Source organism: Ambystoma mexicanum, chromosome 10 (assembly GCF_040938575.1).
Source record: "Ambystoma mexicanum isolate Mex_15411 chromosome 10, UKY_AmexF1_1, whole genome shotgun sequence".
Taxonomy (NCBI): domain Eukaryota; kingdom Metazoa; phylum Chordata; class Amphibia; order Caudata; family Ambystomatidae; genus Ambystoma; species Ambystoma mexicanum.
Window position 1 is genome coordinate 303,956,521 of NC_090932.1, and position 26,586 is coordinate 303,983,106.

The 26,586-nt window shown below is 45.3% G+C and overlaps 1 protein-coding gene across 1 annotated transcript in view; it reads left to right on the forward strand.

Annotated features, from left to right (window-relative positions):
* Nucleotides 1-23,314, forward strand: part of LOC138491383 (complement C1q and tumor necrosis factor-related protein 9-like) — a 42,090-nt gene extending 18,776 nt beyond the window's left edge. The window contains exon 5 of the mRNA XM_069617881.1: nt 21,389-23,314. Within this exon, the coding sequence (XP_069473982.1) occupies nt 21,389-22,350 (962 nt within the window). The 3' untranslated portion in view covers nt 22,351-23,314. The remainder of the gene's footprint in view (nt 1-21,388) is intronic.
* The last annotated feature ends 3,272 nt before the right edge of the window (nt 23,315-26,586 follow it).

Sequence of the window (26,586 nt, forward strand, 5' to 3'; positions counted from 1 at the left end):
AAATTGAAGATCTCTTGAATTAGATTAACCAAGACGCCAGGTAAGGAGATGACAGTGCGTGGCCATAGATTATAAGGAAGGAAATACCCCCTACTGTACAGAAAAAGTGATATTTGCAAGTCACTTCAGAGTTCCATGATCTTTGGTCTTGTTCCTCTATTCGGTCACGGAAATCCTCGGTCACTTGCAATTTCCTTTTAACGTACTTTAGGGGGTTCTTTAGCCCATACAGTACAGGCTAGCTGTGATATCACTACTGACCAGTAATAAGAACATGACATCACTATCGTTCTGCAATCCGTTATTACAGTTGGTTTGTGACGTCACAATGCCTTCTGGTTAAGCCAGCACAGGGCAGAATACCAGCTGCTAGTGCAGCACTTAATTAAAGCAGTGGCCATTTTTCAAATTCCTTTCTTGTAAAGTAGCTTTCTGTGAAAGTTTACAGCCATGAACTTATAAGTCTGTTTCTGGAAGTGCTCATTTTGTGCATTGATGCAGTTTAGCACATAAGAGCAAGATTCTGCTGTAATCTGTACAAAGCACAAAACGAAAACGTTTTGGATGCATTTTAATTAACTACTTAAACAATTTTTCTTCAATACACTAGCTGCATATTTATTTTTTATCACATCAAATTCTATTTATTTTAAAATCATTTATTGCTATACAAAAGTATCTCCAAATGAAATTAGACTGTACAGAAACATAAGACAAAAACAACAGGGCAAAGAACATGGCAATACGGGGTGCCAGAAGACATTGCTTTCTGGCATCATGCTTTGAAAGAATTAAGTTGGCAAGCGTCCGGGGGCTAAACATACGACAGGGCTCAACATGTACTTATCCTAATGTACGCCAGTTCAGTTAATTAAATCATCGCACCAAGCATCTCAAGCAAATGTGTAAGAGGATCCAACCTCTCGTGGGGTCTGTCATCAGAATGACAGAACATTGCCTGCAGGTGCACCCTTCAAGCATCGACGTTTGTGGTGGGCTCTTTCATACCTCTCTTCAGGGCCCTATACTATTCCACCGTTTCAGCTGTAGACCACTTCAGCATCTCATTCCACCACCCTCTATAACTAGGACCCACACATTCCTTCCATAACTTGGCAATCCTCCGCTTAGCTAGTATGCAGCCCAGATCCACAAGCTTAACTATAGGCTTAGCCTTATCCGAGCGGGAATATATACACAGTAGGCATTCAGTAAGAGCCCTCTTATATCTACTCACACCTGCCGCTACCAATGCCTCCTGGATCTGGAGCCAAAAGGCGCACACTCTCGGGTATTGCCAAAACATATGCATGAAACCCGCAAGCTCACCGTTACACGGTGGACAGCTCAGGTACGTCTGCATGTTAAAATGTACAATTTTGTGTGGAGTCATATACTTCCTATGCAATATATGCAGTTGCCCCAGATGGAAGCGTACATTGCGAGAGACATTTTAATGAACATTAATGCTGTGTCCCATTGTTTATCATCCAGCACACAGTCTGAATCTGCGTCCAACACACATTTGATTCTTAATAGTCTAACACTAGCTACCTCTATCAAGCACTGATACATGCGTGACAGGGATTTCCACCCTTCTTCCAAATCGTATAGTGTGGACAATATATTGTCACATTTGGGTTCTTCAGGCCATACAGACCACTTGTTTTTTTACAAAGTTAGTAAAAGAATTGTCCCTTATGTATACCATAGTTGTCCAATCCATCCGAGAAATCCCTGGAAACTCAGTCCTTAAAAACAGCTACCCATGTGGCAAGTGCCTGCCTCTTCCCATCTTCTAAATAACAACTCATCACTCCTATCCCGAAATGTTCTTGTCGACAAGAGAATGTTTGGGGAGTATGCATATCCCAAACCAAGGATCTTTTGCATTCTACTTCACACCTTCTTCCCTAGGACCAGGACATATTGTTTATCGGGGAGGCAACTATCAACAATCCACAGGGCCTCTTTGAGAAGAATTGGCTGCATGACTTCCCGCATCATTGAATTATCAGCTCATCCGCCAGTGATCTAGCTAAGTACTGCGCTTGAGCCACCAGGTAATATAACTCAAAACAAGGTAACTGGACCCCACCGTCCTCATAGCTCAGCTTGAGTGCAGACAGCACAACTCTATGTCTCCTCCTGTCCCAAAGGGATCCTTTTATAAGTGAATCCAGGGATTTAAAGAATGAGCTCGAGATAAAAAACATAACATTGGTGAAGACGGGGTAACACCACCATTTTGACTAATGCAAATCTCCCCATTAATGAAAGTGATAATCGGCTCCAGAACTTCATTGCCTTGGCGATTCCCTCCTCAGCACTAACAGTCTTGCCTTTATGCATATGTCCCGGCTGATGCCATATATTAACCCCCAAATATCGAAATGTTCACATTTCCAACTCTGATACCCAATGGCGGGAGATCCTCTAGAGAACTCTTACGTAACCCAGCTAGCGGGAAAAGGCAAGAAGGCAACATTAATCTTTGCTGAAGGAGATGCCAGAGAGCCTCAGGAAATTGCCCAACACCTCTAACACCAAAAGTAGCTTATATGCAGGGTCATGCAAGTACAAGAGACAATCATCTGCGTACAGAGAAATCAAGTGGCGCATCCCATCTAACATTATCCCGGCTTCACCAAATTCAGACCGCGGTCTGCATATACACTTCGAACGGCTCCAACACCAAGCTAAATACCATTAGCGACAATGGACACCCCTGTCTAGTGCCCTTATGTATATTCCATGGGGTGGACATATGTCTACCCATACATACTGAAACAACAGTCTCAGAGTAGATGAACTTGACCTATCAAGCGAACCTTTCTCCAATTCTAAATCTATCCAGCTCAGCATACATCAATTTCCAATAAACAGAATCAAAGGCCTTGACGGCATCCAATGATACGACCGCACATGGAGTGTCATGTGATCGGAACCTATCAATGATATACTGGAGCTTGTGCAAATTCAATGACATATTTCTAGTCGGGATAAAACTGGTCTGGTCCTAATGTATCAGGGAACTAATAAACTGCTTCAATCGGCTGACTAGCAATGCAGTCAATAGCTTGATGTCCTGATTTAGCATTGACAGTGGTCTATAAGAGTCGCATATGTAGTGTGATTTTCCAGACTTAAGAACCAGAACTTTCACAGATTTGTGCATGCCATTAGGTAGATAACCAATCTCATTCATATGCCTCTTCAAACACCCTATGAAGCACAACAGGTCCCAACCTCTCACTATATGTTTGTGAGAACTCAGACGCTAGCCCGCCCCCTCCAGGCATCCTATCAGATTTTAGTGGCACCATTTCCATAGCTCTTCTTCAGTTATGGGCACTTCAAGGATAGCAGCCTGTTCTGCAGTCAACCTGGGCAACTCAATATGTGAAAGTGTATCGGTAACTTCATCCATATTATCAATTTCACTGGCACCTTATAGGGACTGATAATATCTACTGAAGACATCATTGATTTCCACCCGGGACTTCCAGTTTACACCACACTCATAATTAATTTCCTTGATCACATGCCTGGCCCTCTCATTTTTGTATAGCCATGGCAGCAACCAACCAGATTTATCTCCCTCCCTATGCATCCTAGATATATATGTAACATAATCAAACTTTCTAAGACATTCCCAGGTTTCAGTACAGGATATGTGTAAAGGCAACAAAAAATCCTCATTGGGACCACCCCCCCGCCTATCCCTTCATGTTCCTTTATACTATTTTCCAATTCACCTGGCTCAGCAATTAAGGATTTCCTGATGCCCCCTGCCTTGGCAATCATCTCGCCTCTCACCACCCCCTTAAGGGCCTCCCAGACCATGCTCCACTTGTCCACACTCCCAACATTGATATTTAGGAACTCTGTTACCACATCTTCTGGGTGATTTAGGAAGACTTCATCAGACAAGGCATCTGCATGCATATGCCACATCGGGATTGGAGCAGTCGTACCCTTCAGGATCCAAGTAACAACCAACGGGGAATGGTCAGAAATTGCCCTGCCATCATAGCCTCCACAAACTCATTCAAATATTCTTTCCAATTGAATTGTTAATCAATCCTAGTATGAACCGTGGGTGGCGCAGAATAGTAAGAATAGCATCTACTGTCACCATTGAGAGCACGCCACATTTCAACCAAGGAGAGAGCCTGTAGCACGGTTTGCAAAGTTCTAGCTGCAGGAGAAGGTTGCTTAAATCTATGTCAGACCTATCCAGCTAGGGGTTCAAAGTGCAATTGAAATCACCCCCCCATATTCAAAAAATTCCTTCAAGGTGCGTCAGCCTTGCATAGAGGTAACGGAAGAAGGCAGATGCGCTATGATTCCGAGCATATGAATTCTTATCTCTCTATGTTCTATGCAGCCATGAAGGATCACCAACCTACCCTGATTGTCTGTTTCAACTTTAATCAACTTGAACGGAATTGACCCAGCGCGGTCCACCGCTGCTGCTTCAGCTATGCGCTTCTCACTTTACAGCGAGCAGCAACTTTTAACTGGGGCTCCAATCCGCAATTCAACCGCCCATTAACCAGGTTGGGTTCTACCGCTCCTCCTCTACTCACGCTGCCGTCCCACCAAATGTCCTCATGTACAGCATCCCACACCTCCAGCTGTGCCAGGCGCCAGGGTCTCCTCTCACGTGCACTTAAAGACCAAATCCGATCACCAGGGCATAATGCGTACAGCCTGTCAGCATGTCGCCCCCATCATTCCTGCAACAGAAGTCGGTCACCATCTTGGGAGCCGTTCCGTTCACAGATGTCACTTTGGGCTACCGATCTGTTCTGCAGTCACACACCTTCCGACACGTCTCAAGTGAAAAAACAGCTTCAGCACATAGGCAGAAAAGATTGTATATAGGATTCGTCTCAGGAGCTCGGATCAGTCCCTCTTCACAGCATTGCGGCAAGTTTCGCTCCCATTGCATCAGATTCTTCTATATTATTTATCAGTATCAGAAACTGGAAAAAGTCTTAAATTAGATCAAGCAAAAGGCCAGGGATTAAAATGGACACACGTTGTATGGCCATGTATTATGCAGAATAATTCCCTACTGTATGTAAGAAGGTTATTGAAACTCATCTCAGAGTTCCATTACCTTTTATAAAGAAACTCAGCCTTGGGCCTCGTTCCTCTATTTGGCCATGCAACTCCTTGGTGACTTGCAGTATCCATATAAGGTGCGGTAACATGTAATATATTCATACTGAATTGCACTTATTGTATGTGCCATTAGCCTAGCTTCTTCCATCTTCCATCATAGGATACCGAACACAATATCCTACTTGGGAATTCATAATTGTAACTTTAACTTGGGCAGAGTATTCAGCCTTTTTCTAAAGTATAGTTAGTTTCCTTCTTCTTTCTGGTTAAATGGCAGTGTAATCCAAAGACGTGATTGTTCTACCGAAAACACCCTACTTCCAGCTTCCAGTAGGTACCTTTCTGTAAATAGGTATCTTTAGAAGAAGGGAATTTTCAGAATTAAGTTGCCAGGTTGGTGTACAGTGTTGTTATTTTTACCTGAGAAACAGTGGGTAAAGCTCATTGGCTGGTGGACACTGCATTAATCCTTACATTCAACTCTCCTGTCCCTGGGTAATCACTGCAGAGTTCTCACGTGATCATTGGGTTCCCTGTGCAGGATCTTCAGCAATAGTCCTGCAGTTCTGCCTATAGGGCATTACAGTTGCTTTAACAGAAATGGCAGAACACTTATGATTTTGGAATAATCAAGCACAGCACTGAGACCCTACTGGCATTTGATCAGGCACCTGATGGGCAAAAACCATGAGTGGGAATTTTCTTTTAAGTGTTGTAAGTGGAAAAACCTTGCTTTTGCCAGCATCCTCATTTGCATGGCTAATGAGAAGTCTGCATCTATCAAACAACCCAAATTATTATCCTGTTGTTCTGGGCTTTGCATAGTCAGATGCTCAGATGGTACTTCTTTGGGCCACATTTTGCCTGTGGTGTACAGAGAGCAAATGCATGCAGAAAGCTGCGTGGTAGCTTTCTCTGCATCTACCACAGTCTATAATGATTGCCCTCATGGAGCGGGAATGCCATGACGAAACTCTGAATGGGAGTTTGCTGGTGGGGCTTAGATCTCCATTTGGGAAATCCATGACCTATCTGCAGGCATCAGGAATCTGATCCCAGCGGATAAGATGGATTCTACCAGACAGTTCCACTTTTTGTACAACTGCTACAAACAGCCTCACCCCATAAGAATTAATTTAATTGATGGCCAGCATGCCTATCATGGAAACCACAATTCCTGGTCCCTGCCATGTGCCCATGCATACATGTCGGGGATCAACATGGATTCACTGCATAAAGCAGAGACAGATAGTGTCACATCTTTGTTTCGGTGCCCATGATCGCTTTATGCAGTGAATTCTGATAAACTGGTGGCATGAGCCCAAGCTGAGGGAGCAGTGGGGGGTGGCAGTGGGGGCAGGGGTCCAATTCTTCATGCAGGACCTTTGGGTGGAAAAGGTAGCAGTTTGTATGACTTCTTTTTTTGATAGTTTTAGCTTTAGAAAGATGTACCACAACCAGCAGTCCATCTTCCTCATGCAAGGCACAAGGGTTGATGGCATCTCACTCTCTCCTTTACTCAATATGAGCAAGATCTATGTATCATCAGCGTAGTGATCACATAGAAAGCCATGGTCTTGCATCATCTGCGTGATATAGAAACAGAGACAAGTCTGAGCTCCTTGAAAGACCGTGTTCCGGCCTCTTGGCCCAAGATTGATGTTGAGGGATCCTACCTTTCAGTGGTTTTACAGGGGGAAAAGAAGCAATCCAAACCAGGGTGGTACCTTTAACAGCAACTTGGGTAGGCAATGTAGGATTAGATGAGAAATGTTAGGGCAGAATTACATTTTTGTGGGCTCTTTTTGCCTACCACTTCTGGCTTCCATAGTTTTTTGACTTTCGTTTTGCAATAAGAGGGTCTTCTACTGAAGTCCGCCTGTTACTCCAACCCTATTCCTGTTGTGCTGCCCTTTGTTGCCCGTATGGCTACCAATGCATGGATGTATTGTAAGTACCCTATTTTGGTCCCAGGGTGATTCTATCACCATGAAAGTAGGTTGTGGTGTAGGCTGGTGGCAGATGTAATTTAGTTTTGGCTGCACCAGGGTTATAGCCACATTTACCACATTAGTAGGCAATGCCCCTTTGTGGTAGCCCTTCGGCTAATGTAGTGTTTTACGCCCTGATTACAGCTGTTTTGTTTTGCAGCCTTTCCCTGTCTGTGTGGACCATGAGGTATGTCCAAAATGGCAATTTATCTGAGGTAAGCTTGTCCTGAGACCCCAAAGGCAACCTCCAACCTTACTTTTGGGTTAGACCAGTCCAGACTGGTTTAAAGTCCCTTACGTATCCTAATATACATCCTGTGCTGGAGTGCTTGTGTGTTTAGCAATTTTTCTGGCCAGCGTCAATTGGCTGGCCATCCAAACATTTGTGTGTTGCTTGTAATGTGATGGGTGGGCTGGCTTAGGACAGCTCCTGAGTGAATGTGTTTATCAGTGCAGTCCATTGATCTGCTCCTGCTGAGAATACTGGGGTGGACAAACTGGCTGGGCATGGGTCCTTTATCCTTTTCCTCCTGCTTTTCCCTGCTGGAGGAATCCCTTGGTGGACTTGTCCTTTGTTTCTTTCAGTCCTCCTTGATGGATGGGCTGTCTGTCCTTGCTGGACTCCTCCTTGTCTATAGTTGCCATGCCCCAGGTACCATCCTTCTGCTGGCACAAGTGCCTAATGGTTGGTGGGCCTCTCCTGGCCTCACTGTCCTGGAAACCCCAGTGGCTGTTGAGAACCTAAAAAGTAAGGTCACTTACTGACAAAATATCCCAGAACCAAGTACCCATTCCTATTCCTAATTACACCAAGGTTTTGCCCCTGGGCTGCTTGCATCCCTGAAGAAGACTCACCAAATGTGCATGGAGGTGAAACGTTGGGTTTTATTAACTAATACGCGTTCAACTATGAAAAATTGTTATGAATTCAAGAAAACGGTTCTGTTAGATATTTTGTGTGCTCCATAGAATGGACTGATTGGTTACACAAATTGCAAATTTGCATATGACCCCTTCATATGGTGGATTCCTCTAGGGGTGTATCAGATTTGGACCATTGCATTGAAAACGTTGACCTGTCATTTGAAATGTAAATTTTGTCATTTGTTGTGTTCTTTTATGGGATATATGGTTCTTAAAGATAGATACTTTGAGTAGGGCTCTGTATTCATTTTTGTTAATAGGTGCTAATTCAATAAAACATTTGTCCGATCCAATACTTAATTTTTTGCTGAATCTTATGTTGTAGGGATGCTTTTTTGTTTAGATCAGCTCTGTTGTGAGACATCCTGGCTCTTCTCCAGCTGTTGTCTTCTCCATGGGACAGTTGCATTTGCTAGCTGGGTGTACCCTTGTGCTCCTCTGTGCTGGCCTGTGGTGCTTGCTGGATCCTGCTAAGGGCTCCTGTCACTGTTTTCGCTGCTTCTTTGCTCTTTGCTTCATGGGTAGTTTCGTCAGATGTCACTCTTGTTGGGAATTCCTAGTTTGATTCTACCTGGCTCATGGGTTTGAGTCACATTGATTGGAACCCCCAACCACTACCAGCCTGACCTAAATCCAACACCAAATCTCACCTGGGCACCCTCCATTCCTGTACTGAATTGGGCATCAGTCAGAACTTAGACCAGGGTCCTTAAATTATCTAGTTTTTTAGGGTGCCCTGCACCCTGGAGCAGTTGGGGTTTTCAGTGATCTCCATTTTGAGAGTGTTGCTTGAGCTCAACCTGAAGCCGTGTTTCAAGGCCTGCTGGTTCTCAAATCTAGACTTTGAATTCTTTCTTGGGGCTACCTGTGGCTGCCAGTTGGCTTATTGCTCACTCCTGCTGCGGCTGTGTGGCAAAACAAAGACTAACCTAATTTGTCACCCTATCCATGGCAGACCTTTAGGGTTTGTCATGATTGATTCCTATGGGCCAAAGTTTTGGAATGTATGTGAACTTCTATAAAGTTAATTTTAGATAGTACCAATGATTTATTACACATTATAGCATAATACATCGCTGCAGTTCACTCTTTTCCATAGGAAATACTGGCGTTACAGTAACAGATGGCCTCCATGTGATCTTATATTGAGTGAGGCAGAATCAATGTCTAGACCATTACTGTGTTTTTAGTGTTGGCTATTAGGTAGCACTTAAGCCCCACCCATAAGCCAAAGCTTAGTGAGAAAGCAATAGACCATTACTAAATACCATCTGGTCCTGAAGATGCTCCACTGCTTGCACCATTGTTAAGCGTCAAGTACATTCTCTCCTTACCCCTATGGCTTTTGGTTTGCCCATTTTCCTTGTGCACATTTACCCCCACCAAGCCCCAACATGTACGTATGCTGCTGTGCTGTCATATGAGGGAGAGGATATCATGTTATGCCTCTTGTTATATGAAAATGCTCCTGTGTCCCTGTGCTGTAATATATCAAACGAGATGCAGATTCACTAAACAGTTTTGTTTCTGTGCTGTAATATAACAGAAGTGATGTCGCCTGGCCTTTATACTGCAACACAGCAGAAGGTACCTTTTTGCAATTTCATCCAATCATCATTTAACAAAATTAATCATCCCATCAAAATGTTCATCATTAACACAAGTTTACAATTCTAAAATACAAAATGCAGCTCATAACTCTTGTTCATCATTAGTACCCGGCGAGGGCGCAATCAGAATGAAAGAGCCATTCTGATTGGCCCTCGCCGAGTCGTTTCCAGGCCGGGAATCGCTCCGTCGGGATTCCACGGCATTTGTCGCAGGCGGGGGGGCGTGGCAACCCCTCAGCCAATGAGGAGGCTCGAAGCGGGGCCATCCCTGCTCAGAGCCTCCCCAAGGCTGAGAGGCTACCTTCGCCCCCTGCCAGGGTTTTTCCTTCCCTCCCTCTTTCCACATCCCTGCCCTCGCCACCCCTCTTACTTCTATGCCTTTGTCCTCAGAGGACGACGATGAAAGCCTCCAGCCGTGGCCCATGTGAAGACTTGGAGCGGGGCCATCCCCGCTCCGAGCCTCCACACGGCTGGAGACTTCCATCGTCCCCCGCTGGGGATCCAGGTATGTTTTTTTTCTTTTCTTTTTTTTTCCTTTTCCCCTCCCTTCCACCCTTCCAACCCCACTTACCTTCTTTTTTTTCGGGAGTGGACGCGCCGGAAACACTTCTGTTTCCAGCGTGTCCGCTCCTGATGGCCGCCATGGAAAGGGAAAACAGACTCCGTTTTCCCTTTCCATGGTGGCCATTTTCCTTGCCGTCTTTTTTCTGGCGTTTCGGGAAAAAAATATGGCTTTTAGTGCCCCGGTCACACATTTTTGGGGTACTAATAGCTAAATGCCCCTCGCGGCGAGGGCATTACTGACTCTGGTAATGCCCTGGGGCCTTCGTTAAGGCCCTTGCTTTGCTCTGTGCCTATAACTATGGGCCCTGGGGCATTACCTGAGTCGGTAATGCCCCCGCCGCTCGGGGCATATTGCTTAATTATTTCATCTTTGATTTAAAAATAACATATAAAAACAAAACTGTTGCCAGTACCAAAGAGGTATTTTGCTCGCTAATTAAGAGAACAATCTTCTGCCGATAAAGTGCTATGTGCCTCCACAAAAGACTTAAAGTGGATTGTTTTCAGAAAAAAAAGCAATAAGAGCTTTAAGTTACCCTCCGCCCTCTGCTTTTTACAGTAATCACATGTAACCACTCTGAGTCTCGTCTTCCTGCTCAGGGTCAGTAACTCCGCCGTAGGCATTAAATTCAATCTAATCTTCATGAATTGAGATCTAAAATAACCATTGGGGAAAAAATATTTTGCCAAAGACCCAAATGCCCTCACTTAGTGTCTCAGGTGATAAAATAATTTTAATCCATTGGCTTCCATGGAGGTTAATATCCAGCCTGTTCTGTAGACTTTTATTTTCACTTTGTCAGGATTATCTTTTAGTTTATTTTCTGAGGAGCCAACTATGTCCAATAAATCCCTACACATTTTGACCCATTGCTGTAATGCTCGACCTTTGTCGTTGTCTATTTCTTGTTTTAAAATCATGAAAAGAGGAGTGGTAGTTTCCAAGATGCATTTACTAAAGAACGACAAACATGCCCAATCGACCCTAGCCTTCAGAGACATTAACGCCAAATCTCGTCGTATGATCTGGATAGGCACTGATTTGGGGAGGCATAACACCTTTTTCCAAAATATTACTTCCAGCTTTGCCCACACACCGTCTGGGAAAAAGAGTGTAGCATATGCCCCATAGACCAGTGAGGGAGTCACTTCAAGTTTATAGAACTCCATGATTGGAATCAGGGAAAAGCAGCAATACTTTCTGCTAATAAATTTTGCTTAATTGGCCATTATTTTTGTTCTTCCCCCTGGTGATTCAACCATGATTAGTTCATTGACACTCGTGTTGATTAAAACACCCACATACTTAAACACGGACACCTGTTCAATCCTCGAGGTGCCCAACCACCACGAGTGTCCCCGGTTTTTCTTCCTCTGTGGCTTCTCCAATACCAGAATTTTGGTCTTCGAGCCATTGATCTGCAAGTCATTTTGTTTTATAAATTCTTCCAGACGGGAAAGTGAACTTGCATACCAATGGCTGTCTGGTCGATCAATATAAGGTCATCCGCTTACAGTAAATAACCAAGTTTTACACCTCCAACAGTCAGAGGAAAGCTTTTTGCCTTTGATAGGCAGTACCCAACGTCAGAAATGAAAAGATTGAACAGAGTTGGGGCGAGGGGACAACCTTGCTTCACCCCGCTAAATGTATGTATTTCTTCCGTTAACAGGTCCTCCTTGTTGAATCTAACCTTTATTGAGGTGCCTGTGTGTAGACATTCTAGTTGTTCCTACAAGTCTGTTGGGAAATTTCATCTGGTCAATTTGCTCCTTAGCTTACATCTATTAACGTTATCAAAAGCTCCAACTAGATCCATGAAGGCGATGCAATACCTTTCCCTGCCTCCCAAAGCACGCCCTTTTAAAATTGACAGTATATCAATGTTAAGTCCGGTCCCCCAGCCTCTGACGAAACCTAATTGAAACTGTTGCAGTAATTTTTCCAACAAGCCCACTTGGTCAAGCAGGAGAGCAGCAATGATCCATAGATCTTCTCAATAACATTCAACAGGGAAATAGAGCGATAGTTTTTAGGATCGTTCCAATTGCCCCTCTTGAATATTGGAAGGATCATCACTGTCTTCCAAGATTCTGGAATCCTCTTCCCCTCTTCTATGTGTTTAAAAGGAGTGCTCATAAGGAGAGCCCAGGCTTCGGGGTCTTCTTTAAGGATGACATTTGTCAGTCTGTCCGTACCTCAGGCCCTTGAAGAACTGACCTTGGTAATTTGAAGCCTGACATCTTTGATGTCGGAGGATACAATCCACATCCAAGCAACTGGACTGTCGCCCACGACTACTTGATCATTGCTTCCCTTGTATATTCTCTTAAAATGTGCCATCCAGTCAACCTCCAAGACAATGTTAGCTTGGAGCACTTATTTCAGAGAGTTCTCATCCTTTAGACAACTCCAGAGCTATTGGATGTTCTTCCCACAGACCGCTCTAAACATATGCTCAGCGTTCTGTTGTAATTATTTAGGCCTGTGCCAGCGGACCCATACCTTATACTCCTTCTTTAAGATCTTGAGTTGTATTTTGAGTAGATCGACCTGGTCCCCTCTACATTTGACAGCCCACCTGAGGGCTCTTCTGAACTCCCGCCTTCTCTCAACCAAAGCACTATCGTAACTGTGGCAATAACTTGGCCTTCTACTTCCAGAAGGAATTTTAGGTTTATCGGAGGGCGGCAGGAGTGTTGCGTAATCGACCATGTCAGAAACCACCTCACCTGATCCCCCAGCTGACTGTTGCATTAACCGCGAGATTAAGATGCTCCTAATTCTTTTAGTCATGTTTAATCTGTGTCCTCCATTAACGGCAACCAGGTTCACATCATATCTATCAACGGGCTTCTCAGTTGAGTCTTGCCAAAGTAAGGTGAGCATCTTATGATTACTAATGTCATCGTTCCTCACCACCAATGACTTTATTTCTGCCAGTATATTACGGGTAACACCTATGTAATCTAGTGCAGCAACCTGCTTACCCCTCAACCATGTGAACTTCTTTGGGATGTCACCAGTGATTTGACCATTCAGTAAGTGGAGGTCCCTTGAGTCCATTGCCAGATTCCAGGCCAGCCCTCTCCCTTCTGACATGTTCAAAGTTTTTAAGGCAACTCACAAAACCTCACCATTCCTTCCAAAACAGGAGCAATTTAGATCACCACAAAGAATCACTTTTCTTCTTCCAGCCCCACCTCTTACTTCATCTACCAAGTCCATAACTGTGGAAATATACTTTCTGTTACCCTCGGCTACAGGATTCCAATATAGGTTCACTATCACTAGGTATTCCGTTTCCGGTGCACCAATTTGTACATTCTTTTTGGACCGTTGTTTTTCCACCAATTGTATATGGTGTGGGGTGCTGGCCAGCTCTAAATTCCCAACCCCTACCATTGCAGACGGCCATTAGTAGGCCTGACTTTAATACCTGCGGTCCTCCAACAGCAGGGTTTAGGAAGACAGAATATCCATCCAAAGATGGCTTATGATAGAGCCAGGTCTCCTGTAGACAAATTACATCAAAATCCCACCCATAAGACCTCTCCCTTATTAAAGAGGTGGCTGTGGCCCCTTGTATTCCAGGAAGCTAAGGATAGTTGTTGTGTATCCCCATTTGATCTACATTACTTTGAGCTCCGGCCCGGTAAAGCAGACAGCAGCCATGCCTGCGTAATCATCTTGGGCCCCCCTCACTTTGACCCAACCCCTTGTTTCACTCTCCTGGTGGTGAACCCTTCCCCCACGGTTATACTTAGTGGCTGCCAGGGACCAACTAGCCTTTCACCCACTGACTGGACCAGTCTACTTGCCAAAGAGGCAATACACCGGGGAAGAGAATATGGGCAATTTTTGGGTCCCTTCACACTAGGTGACCTGTAAGCTTTTAGTTTGCAACAGCCCATCTGAGGTACACCTCCCTCCCTTAACTCCCCCTCCCTCTTCTGCAAATCTATGTGTATAGCTTTGCCAGGTAAGACATCAAAGCCCAAGAGCCTCAAGCTTGTACTGGCCTCAATTATAAAGAGTTTTACAATAGCTGATTTAATATGCAAATGTAGTGCATCAAACTGAGATTCATCCACAAACTCGATTATTGTGAAATCTTCTGAACATATTTACCTTAGGTTTGGTACGCACTGCAATAAGGCCAAAACGATATGTGTGTTTAATATCAAAGAATCTGGTAATCTGTGGAGAAAGCGCTGTCCAAAACAATTGTGTGAGCCTGCAAAGGTCAAAGAATGGTACAAAATAGTATATCGCGTACAAAAGTTCATTTATTATTGTTTCAATGGTGGGCCCAAATTGTGCCAACATGTGTTTCGACGGTTTTGGTCCTTTTCAAGGCAGGGCTTATGTGGCAATGTTCTACTAATGACAATTAGATCATGATGGAGGGGTAAGGATTAGACCAAAAGGAAACATATAGGATCAATCATAATTTGCGTAAATCAAAAAGCAAAAGAAATTGGTACATATTCCATTTTTAACATTAGTGAACATATGTCAGCATATATCAGATGAGACAATAAAACCAAATTGCGTGGACCAAAAAGCACATTCAAAGGGTAACATATGTTAAGCCATTTGGACAATGTAAACAACAAACAGAAAGCAACAGAAAGAACAAAAATACAAAGAAATAGGGAGAAAATGCTCAAAGAACACTAATTAGAGTCTTTAGTATTGCTCAAATTAGTGAAATTAAGTTCTTTAGCTCTTATTACATCTATTTGCACCACTTAATTTGAATAAATGACGCGATGAAGCTCCAGTGAAGCACCCCAAAGTGCAACCAATATGGGGATAGAGCCACAGTGAGAGGGAGTTAGCTGTAGCCCTGTTCCAATTCACTCTATTGGTAAACATGCCCATGGAATTCGCCAAGAATACTATGCAACCTAAAAGGTCCCCAGGAGAGGAATGCATATGGTGATCTAGGGTTATAAGTAGAGTCTACATGTCTTAGTGTGAGTCTCCTGGTTATATCCTGTGCCAGGTCCTTGCCTGATAGTCCCAAAGTCACATGCATGGGTTAATATTGAGCCGATGATTTGGGATTTAGAAATATCAGTAAGTCACCTGAAAATGTCCTGTTCCGATTCGTGATCTGTGCAATCCGGAAAAACTTTGATTAGATCACACTGAGCTATGACGGTGGGGAAGTTCGTCATCCATCTCATAATTTCAGTGGCCGGTCAAGTCGAGCAATGGGTTTGGACTTTCACAAGCCTCTTCAAGCTCCTCTGGCAATTTCGACAAGAAAGATGAGATGTCGGTAGATAGTCTTTTGGATTTCTTGCTGCGTTTTGTTACTAATCTCTTGTTCCTTGTTCCTTCCACCATCAGTAAATTCCTTAAAAATTGTCTTGAGTCATTAGACCGGACCAGTTAGATTTTTTTTTCTTAATTTAGGCGGTTGTACTCCCTTGCCCGGCCTTTTCCTTCTTCTTTTCGAGAAGATCAGGTAAGTACTGGAGAGGTTGCCTGTCTGTACATGTTCCCTCCCTTTATCGTCCATGAAGACCACTTCACAGCTTGCAGACTTGTCTAGAATTCCAGTTACTGTAGCCACAAAAGACTGAGGCCTGGGATTAGGGCAGGTCAGCAGCTCCCCCTGCTCCATCCTCTCGCCCCCAAGTTAAGCCTCTCTGTGATCTATCATAGGAACTACCACTGGAAGACGATCTCGAGCTAGGGGTTCTATCGAAGAATGCGTACCTGGGTCTTTATAGATATGGTTAACGGATATGGCTCCTGAACCTCCCAGGTTTCCACTTTGCTGGGCTTTGTCCCTTTGAAACCACACCTCCATGGCTTTCATTGAGGTCAGAAAGCCCTCAACAAATAAGATTGTTGAATGCAGCATAGCAAGCAGGGTCGCCTGATCTTTTATTGTGTCATTAATATTTTCGTACAATTTGACAAAGGGGGCAAGGGAAATTGTCAGCATGGACATCACACTCTCAGTGTCTACTATCGACAGCCCATCTTCTTTAAAAGGAGCAGGTCTCCTACCTCCGCCTATTCCTTCTGTCTGGGGTGAAAGTCGAAGAGTCAGATGAGGCTCTTGAGGAGTCATGTTCCTTAGTTGGTTTCATGTTCCCTCCTCCCCCTCCTCCCTTGTACTCACAACCCCAACTGGACCAGCAAGGACTTGCTCTCTGAGGTTGTTCCCAGTCTGATCCTGTGCTCTAGGAGGTGGAGGGTTATCCCTATGATCCTCAAACTCCACCCCAGTGAGGGCATTCAACCCCCCGGTTCCATTCTTTTTGATCAGTTTTTCCATGTTTTCAATGCCCATTCTTAGTGATGTTTCCATCAATTGTGTGTACATTCTGGCTTTCGCCTTGGTTTCAATACCCAGCGTACTTATAGCAAATAATGCGGCAGAACCCCTCACGCCCTTGAGGTTAGAAGTCTTGGTTGAGTTTTGCCAGTGCCCGTCGCCAAGACTCCATGCATTGATGTTTTAGTGGGTAAATAAAAGGGGGGAAAGGCAGGCTTTGCGGTCGGACTGACTGTGGTTGATATCTCTAGCTCCAGAGGTAATGGTTGAGGTCCCTCTATGTGAACCTCTGTGGGAGCCTCAGCAATGCCACCTGGAAACGCTCTCCCTTGCTCTTCCAGTTCATTTAAAATTTCGGCATCTGTAATCTCTGCTTCTGGATTACATGGGGAGGTTTTTGCTATTGCTTTGTTTTCGGGCTGTTTTTGTCATAAGCTTGGTAATTGTGCCTCCATGATTAGGCCGTCTCTGGTTCACAGTTGGATTCAGTTTGGCAGTCATTTTTCCAGAAATTTGATTAGTTGCCTCCGTTGCTATGGAGGCTAAGGTCATCTTCAGCTGTTGCAGCTGCAGCTGCCACGCTTATGTCCTCCGTGCCCATGGGTACTTGTGACTGCAATGGCTTCCCGCTGCCCCCCGGTGGGTTGGCCCCATCCCCCGTACCCTTTTTTCGTTCTCGTGGTCTGGTCGATTTCCTGGCACTGGCGAACAAGCTGCTCCCCATAGGGCAACAAACAGAGCATGGGGCAAAATGTCAGAGTCCTGTTGAGTGCGTAACAGGACAAGGGGAGGCAAGTCAGGAATCACCAAGAACAGAGGAAGCACTGAATATGTAAAAATCGACATGGACAGTTTCTTACCTCCTCCCTCCTGGTGTACTGCCTCGCTCTCACTCCCACTCTCACCGCCAGTTCGAGGTGCAGCATTTCTGCATGTGTGCCCATTTCTTACATTCTGGCCTTCCTCCATCTACCAGCAAGGAGCAAGCAGGCTATGTTGTGCAACCAAGAGGGACGACTTCACCACAGTCTTCTCTGGTCCAAGGCCCGGTGACCTCCGATTGACTGGTCAGTGACTGCACTAGATTGCCAGACTCCCGTTCCAGTGCTCTGCGCCTTCAGTGGGCTAATAAAGAAGATTATTTTAAAGAGAGCAGTTCGAACAGTAGCACTAACACTCCACTTATAGCCCAGCAAAGACATGCAGCCTTCTCTACTCGCAGCCTTTATGCGAGTGAGTGGTCTTGCTTGCCAGACTCCTGCCGTGGTGCTCCACACCCCCAGTGGGCTTCTAAAGAAGTTTTTTTTTAAAGAGGGCAGTTCGAACAGTAGCACCAACATTCCACGTGTAGCCCAGAAAAGACACGCAGCCTTCTCTGCTCGCAGCCTTTATGTGAGTGACTGGACTTGCTTGCCAGATTCTGAGCCGGTGCTTCGTGCCCCCAGTCTGTTATAAGGAATTTTTTTTAAAGAGAGCAGTTAGAACAGTAGTACCAACACTCAACGTATTGGCCAGCATAGATATGATATGATATGATATGGCATTTACAACGCGCCTATGCACAAGTGTTTCAAGGCGCGACGAGGCAAGAGAGGGGGAACAGAGGGAAGACAGACAACGATCCTACTAGGACAGGTGTCATTCAGATAGTGCAAGGGAAGGGGGAAAGAGGAAAGTGCGGGGGGAGTGCAGTACATGGCATAATAAAATAACAAGATAAATAAAAGAACGGCCAGCTGGTGGCAAGTGCAGGGTGAGTGCAGACATAAGTGCTGGTGGGGGGACTGTAGGGATACAGAAAACAGTCCCCAGGTGTAGGGGTTGCCAGGGAGGAAGTGCAGGCGTGCAACTGACAGGGCTTGGCCCGAGATCAGATGGGTGGCCAGGTAACCAGTGCAGTCTCAGTATCAGCCAGGACTTCAGCAGGGGAGAGAGGGAGAGAAAGCCGAAGCAAAGAGGAAGGTTTTAAGGTGCTTCCTGAACCGAAGATGGTTCTCCTCACGTTTCAGGGAGGCTGTTCCAGAGGGAGGCCCCAGCCGAAGAGAGAGATCTACCACCAACTCCTTGCTTGGAGAAGCGACTGGCCCTGAGGAGTTGGAGGCGGATGAGCGAAGAGCTTGAGAGGGAAGATATTTAGAAGAGAGTTGAATGTATTGAGGCCCCAGAAGGTCTTGTGGATGACGCAGAGGGTTTTGAACTTAATCCTCGCAGCCACTGGGAGCCAGTGCAGAGATTTCAGTCCTGGAGAGATACAAAACCTGGGCTTGAGGCCAAGGACAAGTCTCGCAGTCCTGTTTTGGATGAGTTGCAGAGGGCGTAGAGTAGAAGCAGGAAGATTTAGAAAGAGGCTGTTGCAATAGTCCAGCCTAGAGAGAACCAGAGCTCTGGAGACAGTGAGCTTCTGGGGGAAGGAGAGGAAGGGCTACTGTATTTATTCCATGAATGTGCCACATCATCTTCTTGAGCATAGAAACGCAACAGCATCATGTGACCTTGTGCTGGAAGACACCAGAGCGTATGTCTGTGTAGTAATACTGCATTGATGAGGCGATCTTGACTATATATTGTAATATGCGAGAATATCTCTGTGTGATGCTGTAGTATAGCAGCGATAATGACACCTTCTGACCTGTAAAATACCAGAGGTGGTGCATTTGTATCTCTTTGCTGTAGCATAGTATAGGGGAGCCAGTCTTGTGTTTTGTGTTACAGCAGGGGTAGATGCAGTCTTCTGTTCAGTGGCATGTGGCAGCAGTAGCGGAGGCACCTATTTGTGCCGGGAGGGGGGGGTCTGCTAGAAAAAGGTGCCAGTGGGAGGCTGAGGGTGCACTGGGCACCAGGCGGAAGCCAGAGGGGAGGCTGCCCCACCTGGCTCTGCCACTGTGTGGCAGAGCTGATGCCGCCGCGTTTCTATGCTCAAGAAGATGATGTGGCACATTCATGGAATAAATACACATTCAGGGACTGTCAGACCTCTCAGTGTAGTTCCAGCTGTAGTTCTGATTTAGTTCCCTGTTTATGGTGAACTCCCAGCGCAGGTCTGCTCGGTCTGCACCCTTTAAACATGACATTAGGTGGTACCTGGTTGAACAAAGCCTCCTCTCTCTCAGCTTTTCCTAACCAGACTTAGGTTACTTTCTCCAGTAGTAGAACCTGACTTGTTGCACCCAGACCAGTTGGGTGTGTCTACTCTGCCCTCCCCTCCCCTCCAGCGAATTATCATTTAATAACCACAAATCAGCCCACATCAAAGGTACATTTGCAACACAATTATTCAGACTTTTCCTTTCTGTGTCCAGCTTCCTGACTTCCAACTCCACTCAAACAGGGACATTCTTACGTACTTATTACGGGGAATGGGTAGGGTTTGGTGGTGGTGGGGACTAAGTGGGGACCTGTGCTAGTGGGGAATGAGTGAGGCAGTAAGCTACGGTCAAAAGTGTGTTACACCGCTGGGGAAGGGGTGAGGTACAGTAGACATGGATGTGTGTGGGACATTAGCGGTGAATGGGTGTCACAGTATCCAGTCTTTTTACCTAGCAATATTCAACTAACATTGTTTTACGGCAATTTACCCGCAAAAAGTAGCTGGTAGGTTTGAGTGAGGCAATATTGGATGAGGAGAGGGTGGTGAGTGGGGGGAAGAAAGGAGGCCCCGGGGTATTCACCTGCATTTAGCAAGAACATTTTTTGAAAATCAGTGGTAAAACAACGGGCCACATTATAGGTTTGCCAGTATCCTGACGGAAAATCTGCCAGGATACCGAGAAACATACCTACCAGTTCCGCCACCTGATATCCCGGTATTACCGACATATTACAGGTGGTGGAAAGGATGGTAAATCCCAATTCCATGGAGTCCTATAGGACTCCATGGGGGGATTTGCTGGTATTTTCAGCACCGGCAATACCAGTTCTGAACATACCGCTGTTTTATGCCGGTTGGGGCCTGAGATACCTCCAGCTCTTGTCTGGAGGTAAGTCTGGTTACCCCCACCGTCATACTTGCACTCTGCCGGTCTGGTAAAGTGCTGGTATACGTAAATACCGGCACTTGATTACCAGACCGGCAGGGTTATAATGAGGCCCAATGTTTCGTAATAACAGACAGCTTTTGTGAGTGACGCAATGTTGTGTTAAGAAAGGGGGCTCTGGTTGCGGATCGTGGGTAGGTCAGTAGTAGATCATATTGCAATGGAATGCTGTGGATATAGAAATGTAGATGCATTTTCTTTATTTAAAAATATTTTCCGATAGAGGGTAAGGGCATAGATGGGGGAAGATGTAAGGTTGTTGCGGGGTACCCCCCACCCCTATAAAATTAATGCAAAAAACACAAGAAATGTGCTGCCTGCAGCAGGTGTTTACCAGCAGCATTCTACTGTTGACCATGTGACCTACAATAGTTGGATCTTGTAGTTAGTTACCCTGATGCAGAGTGGGTTGTATAGTAGCGGGGACTCGGTTGAGCACTGTGTGTCGGTTACACATTGTGATTTCAACCTGTTGGCATACAATACTCTACAATGTTTGAGGCACTAACATGGAGAATGGACTTGGTGAGCTCATGAATAATGGGTTTGCATTGTGGTGTGGAATGAATGACCTGCCGAGGTGGAGAATTGGATATGTTTTATGTTGTGATTGGGGTTGGATGGCACTCGATGGTTGAAGAAAAGATCGTACAGTTTTCTGGTCACCTAGTAGCGATATGAAGTGTTTTAGGGAAATGCTACTGCCTGTGACGGGCATGTGCACTTGGACTTGGGTGACACAAGGGTTCTTTCGTATGGGGCAAAAATCATTGTAACTCTTTTTCATAAACCGTACAATAAATAATATGTTGTATTTTCTTTTATGGCAGGTGACAAAGGAGATCCAGGGAATGATGGATTTCCAGGAACACAGGGTCCACCAGGTCTCCAGGGCATCTGCCCACCCTGCAAGGGCGAAAAAGGGATTGCGGGTGACATGGGCCCAGCGGGAGTCCCTGGACTTAATGGGCAAGTTGGGCTGCCGGGAAAAAATGGGCTAAATGGAACCAAGGGAGACAAAGGGGATGTTGGACCTCAGGGTAGTAACGGGGCACCCGGAGCAAAGGGAGATCTTGGGCCTCAGGGAGTTTGTAACTGTAAGGATGGGGCACCAGGGGCAATAGGAGCACCTGGGGCCCAGGGACCCCAGGGATTGCCAGGTGCCATGGGTCCAAGAGGGAACCCAGGGGTCAAAGGCGACCAGGGATTGCAAGGGGATAAAGGGAGTCAAGGGGATCAGGGATTCCAGGGGATCCCTGGCCCGTGTACTCCGCATGTTCAGTCTTCCTTCAGTGCCTACCTCACTGTCTCCTACCCCAAATCCAACCTCCCCGTCCCATTTAACAAGATTCTCAATAATCCTCAGAACCACTTTGATGCCACCAACTCTGTCTACATTGCCCCCACCAATGGCACCTATTTCTTCAGCTATCAGCTCTCTGTTTTTGGCAGGGTGCTTGTGGTTGGCCTCTTCAGGAATAGCAGGCTCGTTTCCAGATTAGCAAATGACGCCAACCGGGCGGTTGCCTCGCAGTCGCTGGTAATGCGCCTCTCCGCTGGAGACAGTATCTGGCTGCAGACAAAGAATGACCAGAGCAACGGGATCTACTTTGATGGGAACACTGACAGCATCTTCAGCGGGTACCTGATTGCCCCGGACGTCTGTGATGAATCAGGGACTCGTAGCTTAGGGCTCCCAACACCCGCCCCAACCCTCCCATCATCATACACAGGATGGGCAGGTGAAAGGGAGAGCGTTTTTGTACCTCCACACACCCCTCCCGCTGCATAAAATCCAGTGAACCCGGCTTACATGAAATCCTTGTCCATCCTATCCATGTTTTGATAGGTGGGAGGTTCCCCTCCGACCCCCTTTCTATATGTACAGCTCTGATGGTACCACCTGCACTTCACAAGAACCACCAGGAACAGGATCCACTAGGCATATGCCTGCTCCCACAGTCTCTCACCCTTCGCGTCTTTTCACCTATCAGCCTCCTTGCATGTAGAAAATTTAGCAACATGGAGCCAAGACCTTCAATCACCAGGCTGAACAGAGCTCCATCTAAAGGCAGGAGCCTGCATGACAATTTACTGCTGGCCCTCGCCTATACTCTGCACCTAGAAATGCAACTCTGTCCATAGCAACGTTCAGCCTCCTACGCAATGCAGCAAAGAAGCAATAGAGTGCGTGTAAGCTCAAGAACTCTTCTGCTCATGCCTTCCCTTGTCTTTATCCTAAGAAAAGACAGATTTAGAGTGTTCAAAACAATTGGCCAATTCTCTGGTTGGTAAGAAAGCTGGGTTCACATTGTCTACTATTTAATTGAGCAACCATTGAGAATGGTGCGCGGAAGGAGACTTTGAGGTGTGTAGAGTGGACCCATTCCCCATGATGTAATGTAAATGGTCTTGTATAGCGCCTTTCTGCCACTACTGGCGACCTTGCAGTGCTTTTGACCAGTAACAACATCCACACGCCCTCTGCAGCCCTGGGAATTGACTATCTAGATCTTTGAGAGGTTATATTCAATGCTGCGTACCACCACCTGATCAGGGAAGCTCTGCACCACTGTCTGGACCATCTGGAGCCTGTGTTTACTATGTGGGTCTTATTTGACTTCTGGCTTATATGCATCATGGGGTAACATTCAGGCTATGTTCCTTGGGCCTGGTCCTTTCCATTCCCAATTGGCCTGTTTCCTTTATCCTCCTGCATCACACCCTTTCATAATAAAAATGGATTTATAGACAAATGGTGTCATTGTATTGTTTTCGCCTGTGTGGGGCTAATTTCCCCTTCTGCTTCCACTGTTGCCAATTAATGATCTGTTACTTCTCTGACTCTTTACCTTTTGTTCAGTCCCATGTCTGCCAGGCTCATGCCATATTGATGACCCGATTGTGGTTAGTGGATTTTGTAGGGTTTGCCTGCCTGAGGCCTGTTCCCTGCCTACCCAGTGGGTGGTATTGCAGGTGGGACTAATGCACAGGACAGGAAGGTGTGGCCTTTGGATTTTGTGTGGGCAGCAACACCAAGCTAGAGTTGGGGACAAGAACCAGGCCTCTGGATAAGGTTTTGAAGTATGAGTATTCTACACGCTATTTTTTTAAGCTGAGAGAAAAAATATATTTTAGGGAGTACAAATTGAATTCCACTTCCCAACGGGGACATTTTGAAGGTCAGCAAATAAATGTTTGAACTCTTAAGTAATCCATACTTCTTTGCTTCTAGAAATTCCCTCAAATTAAAAGATGCATTTTAACTTTAAAGTTCCTCTTCGTTTTGGAAGGGTGTCCAGTCAAAGTGAAAGGGGCCCCTAGGGGACCCTGACGTCTATGGAAACAAGGTGGGTCACCACACACGATAGAGGCGCCAGACACGAGGTTGTATTCCCAAAGCTAGGGTTTTATTGCAAAGCAAAAGTCTCAGTTGGCCAACTCGGTCTCACGCCCCGCGACGTCTATCTCTAGACCTCGAGGGACGCAAGAGATTGAATTACGTACATCAGTTACATATATACAAAATGCATATCAAACAATCAGCTATGACATGTTTAACACCCCCCTTTATTGGGTTTCTTTGAACTTGGTGTGATGATGGACATTTCCGACCACTATGACACCTTCAAACATCTATTCTAGTAACAATTTGCAATTTGTGAGTGCGAAGGCATCTTTCGGTTATTGAATACAACACGGCGCTTCTGTTCTTGGAAGTGAACTACATACGGGGGGAGTTGCATTCCGGACCTTGCTATCTATCAGGTGCTATTCGCGTCCTGGGAGCTGACATGCTCTAGCGGGCTCAGCAAAGGGGGGGCCGTAAGAAAAGTATAATTCAAGCCTTTAGCGGTATTATTCTAACATATTCTACCATATAACGAGACTGGCTGGCAGCTGTGAAATGATTAAATGCCCTGCAGCTCTGCTTCAAGGCTACATTCGGGAGGGAGCCGGGCATTCTTCCTGGCGTTGCCTACATTTGTGTTTCAGCGAACTCTTGTTATCCTCACGGCCCTGCGGCCTTCTCCTTTTCACATACAGACAACAATGTTTCACAGTCGAGCAGTGTAAGCGGAAAATATACTGCGAAGCAATAGGAACAGAAAGCAATGAGCAATGGTTAGAAGACAAAATGGCGATTCTTGTTACATCAAAATGGCCGCTCATTGGCAAACTCGAAAACCTATATTCTGTCATATCGTGCATGAGAGGGTTGGCCCACGGCCACCAAAATGCGTTTGCGGTCTCAAAGTAGAGGTATCCGTATTTCTAGACTGACAAACCCTCCTTTGGCCGTATGCCAAATGTCTCATCTATTTATTGAAACCTCCTTTAGTGATTATGAATCTGAAGTACTTATGTCTGAGTTTTGCATGTTATCGTGGACATCATTGTCTTCATCAATATCTATTGCCATCAACTCTTTTACTGCTCTCATCTCATTTGGGTCTGGGCTAGTTCGATCATGAGGTTGTTTTTTCTTTGTTATCATATTCATGCATCCTTCCGTACATCCCTCAGTTACCTCTGCGCAAACTATGGGTAAACAATGTATACAACAACAGCACGTTAGGAATATTCCGAACACCACTACTAATATTGAGATCAACTTCCATCCCCAAGATCGTAGTATTCCCCAAAACCAAGATCCTATTCCCCAGCTCCCTTCTCCAATGGGGAGTTCAGAACTTAGAACGTGCATTTTCTTTATTGCTTCAAAGGGGGAATAGTCATCGACATAAACGCAACATGCTGATCCCACTATTTTGCAAATTCCCCCACGATCAACCAGGATTACATCGAGAGCCATTCTATTTTGCAGCGTCATTAACCTTATTCCTCTTTCTTCCAACGTCATGTTAAATAATATATCTGTTGTTGTGTTTATTGTATTCTTTAGGATTCTGGACAGTTGCCTTATATTATAGGAGTACACTATCTGTCCTAACAATGGAATGAATGATTTCGCTACATCAGTTGCTATTAAAACACCTTCGTCAGTCCTTTTGACTCTAGTTTTGGATAATCTGGCCATGGCTGCTGTTTCTAAGAGGAATACTCCTGGGAACAGTAGCCCTAGGTAACATGTACCTCCCCAGTTTCTGGGCAACCAAGGGTATACTTTCTCTCCACATATAAAATAAACTGGATCACCTACGTATACTGGTTCTATTTCCCATTTTAGTACCACTGTATTAATACAACCAGTATATGTTCCCACTGAAAAAGAGCCTTTCTTTTTTAGACAAAAAGGGACAGTTCTTGGGCTATAATTCACCATGTAAGATGGGGGAATTGCATCTTTGTCCCCTTCTGTTCTTACACGAAACGTCATTACAGATGTTTTTTCTGGCGGGGACAATCTATCTCCTCTATTTTGTCGTGTTATCTTCTGTGTACTTTTCCTCGTGGGCTCTGGGGCTATTACTTGTGCTTTATGGAAAATGGAACAACCCACAGGCTTCATTATTATCTCCTCAAACTCATTCATGTTGGTTCTGTCTAATTGACCCATATTACTCTCATTCCATTTCCCATAGAACATTGCACCTAAAGATGCACTAGATGCAGAATCTAATGGTAATGGCTGCACATACCACCCTATTCCTTTTTCGGCATGCTGTGGTAAATGGGCACATACCTAGCAGTTTGTTTTCTTCAGGATTGCATGTGTCATTTTCATTATCAGCACTAAGGTGTTATTTCCAAAACCTTCCCTGTGTTTTTCTTCCATTGGGGGTAGGGTATAAGTGATCACCTGAACTGGGCTTTCAGTAGTGGATATATTAATTATTGGTAAAAACATTTCTAATGGGTGTATTGTTTCTACCGACCATAATATTAGGGCTGTCGATATTGGTGCTACCACGCTCGTAAAGCACATTATTATCGTTAGTGCCAGCATACAATTTGTTTTACCATGCGTTTTTCTTAAACTTATAGGGCCTCATTACGACCCAGGCGGTAAGTTACCGCCTGGGCCGTGACTTTACCACCATGGCGTAAACTACGTTTACGCCAT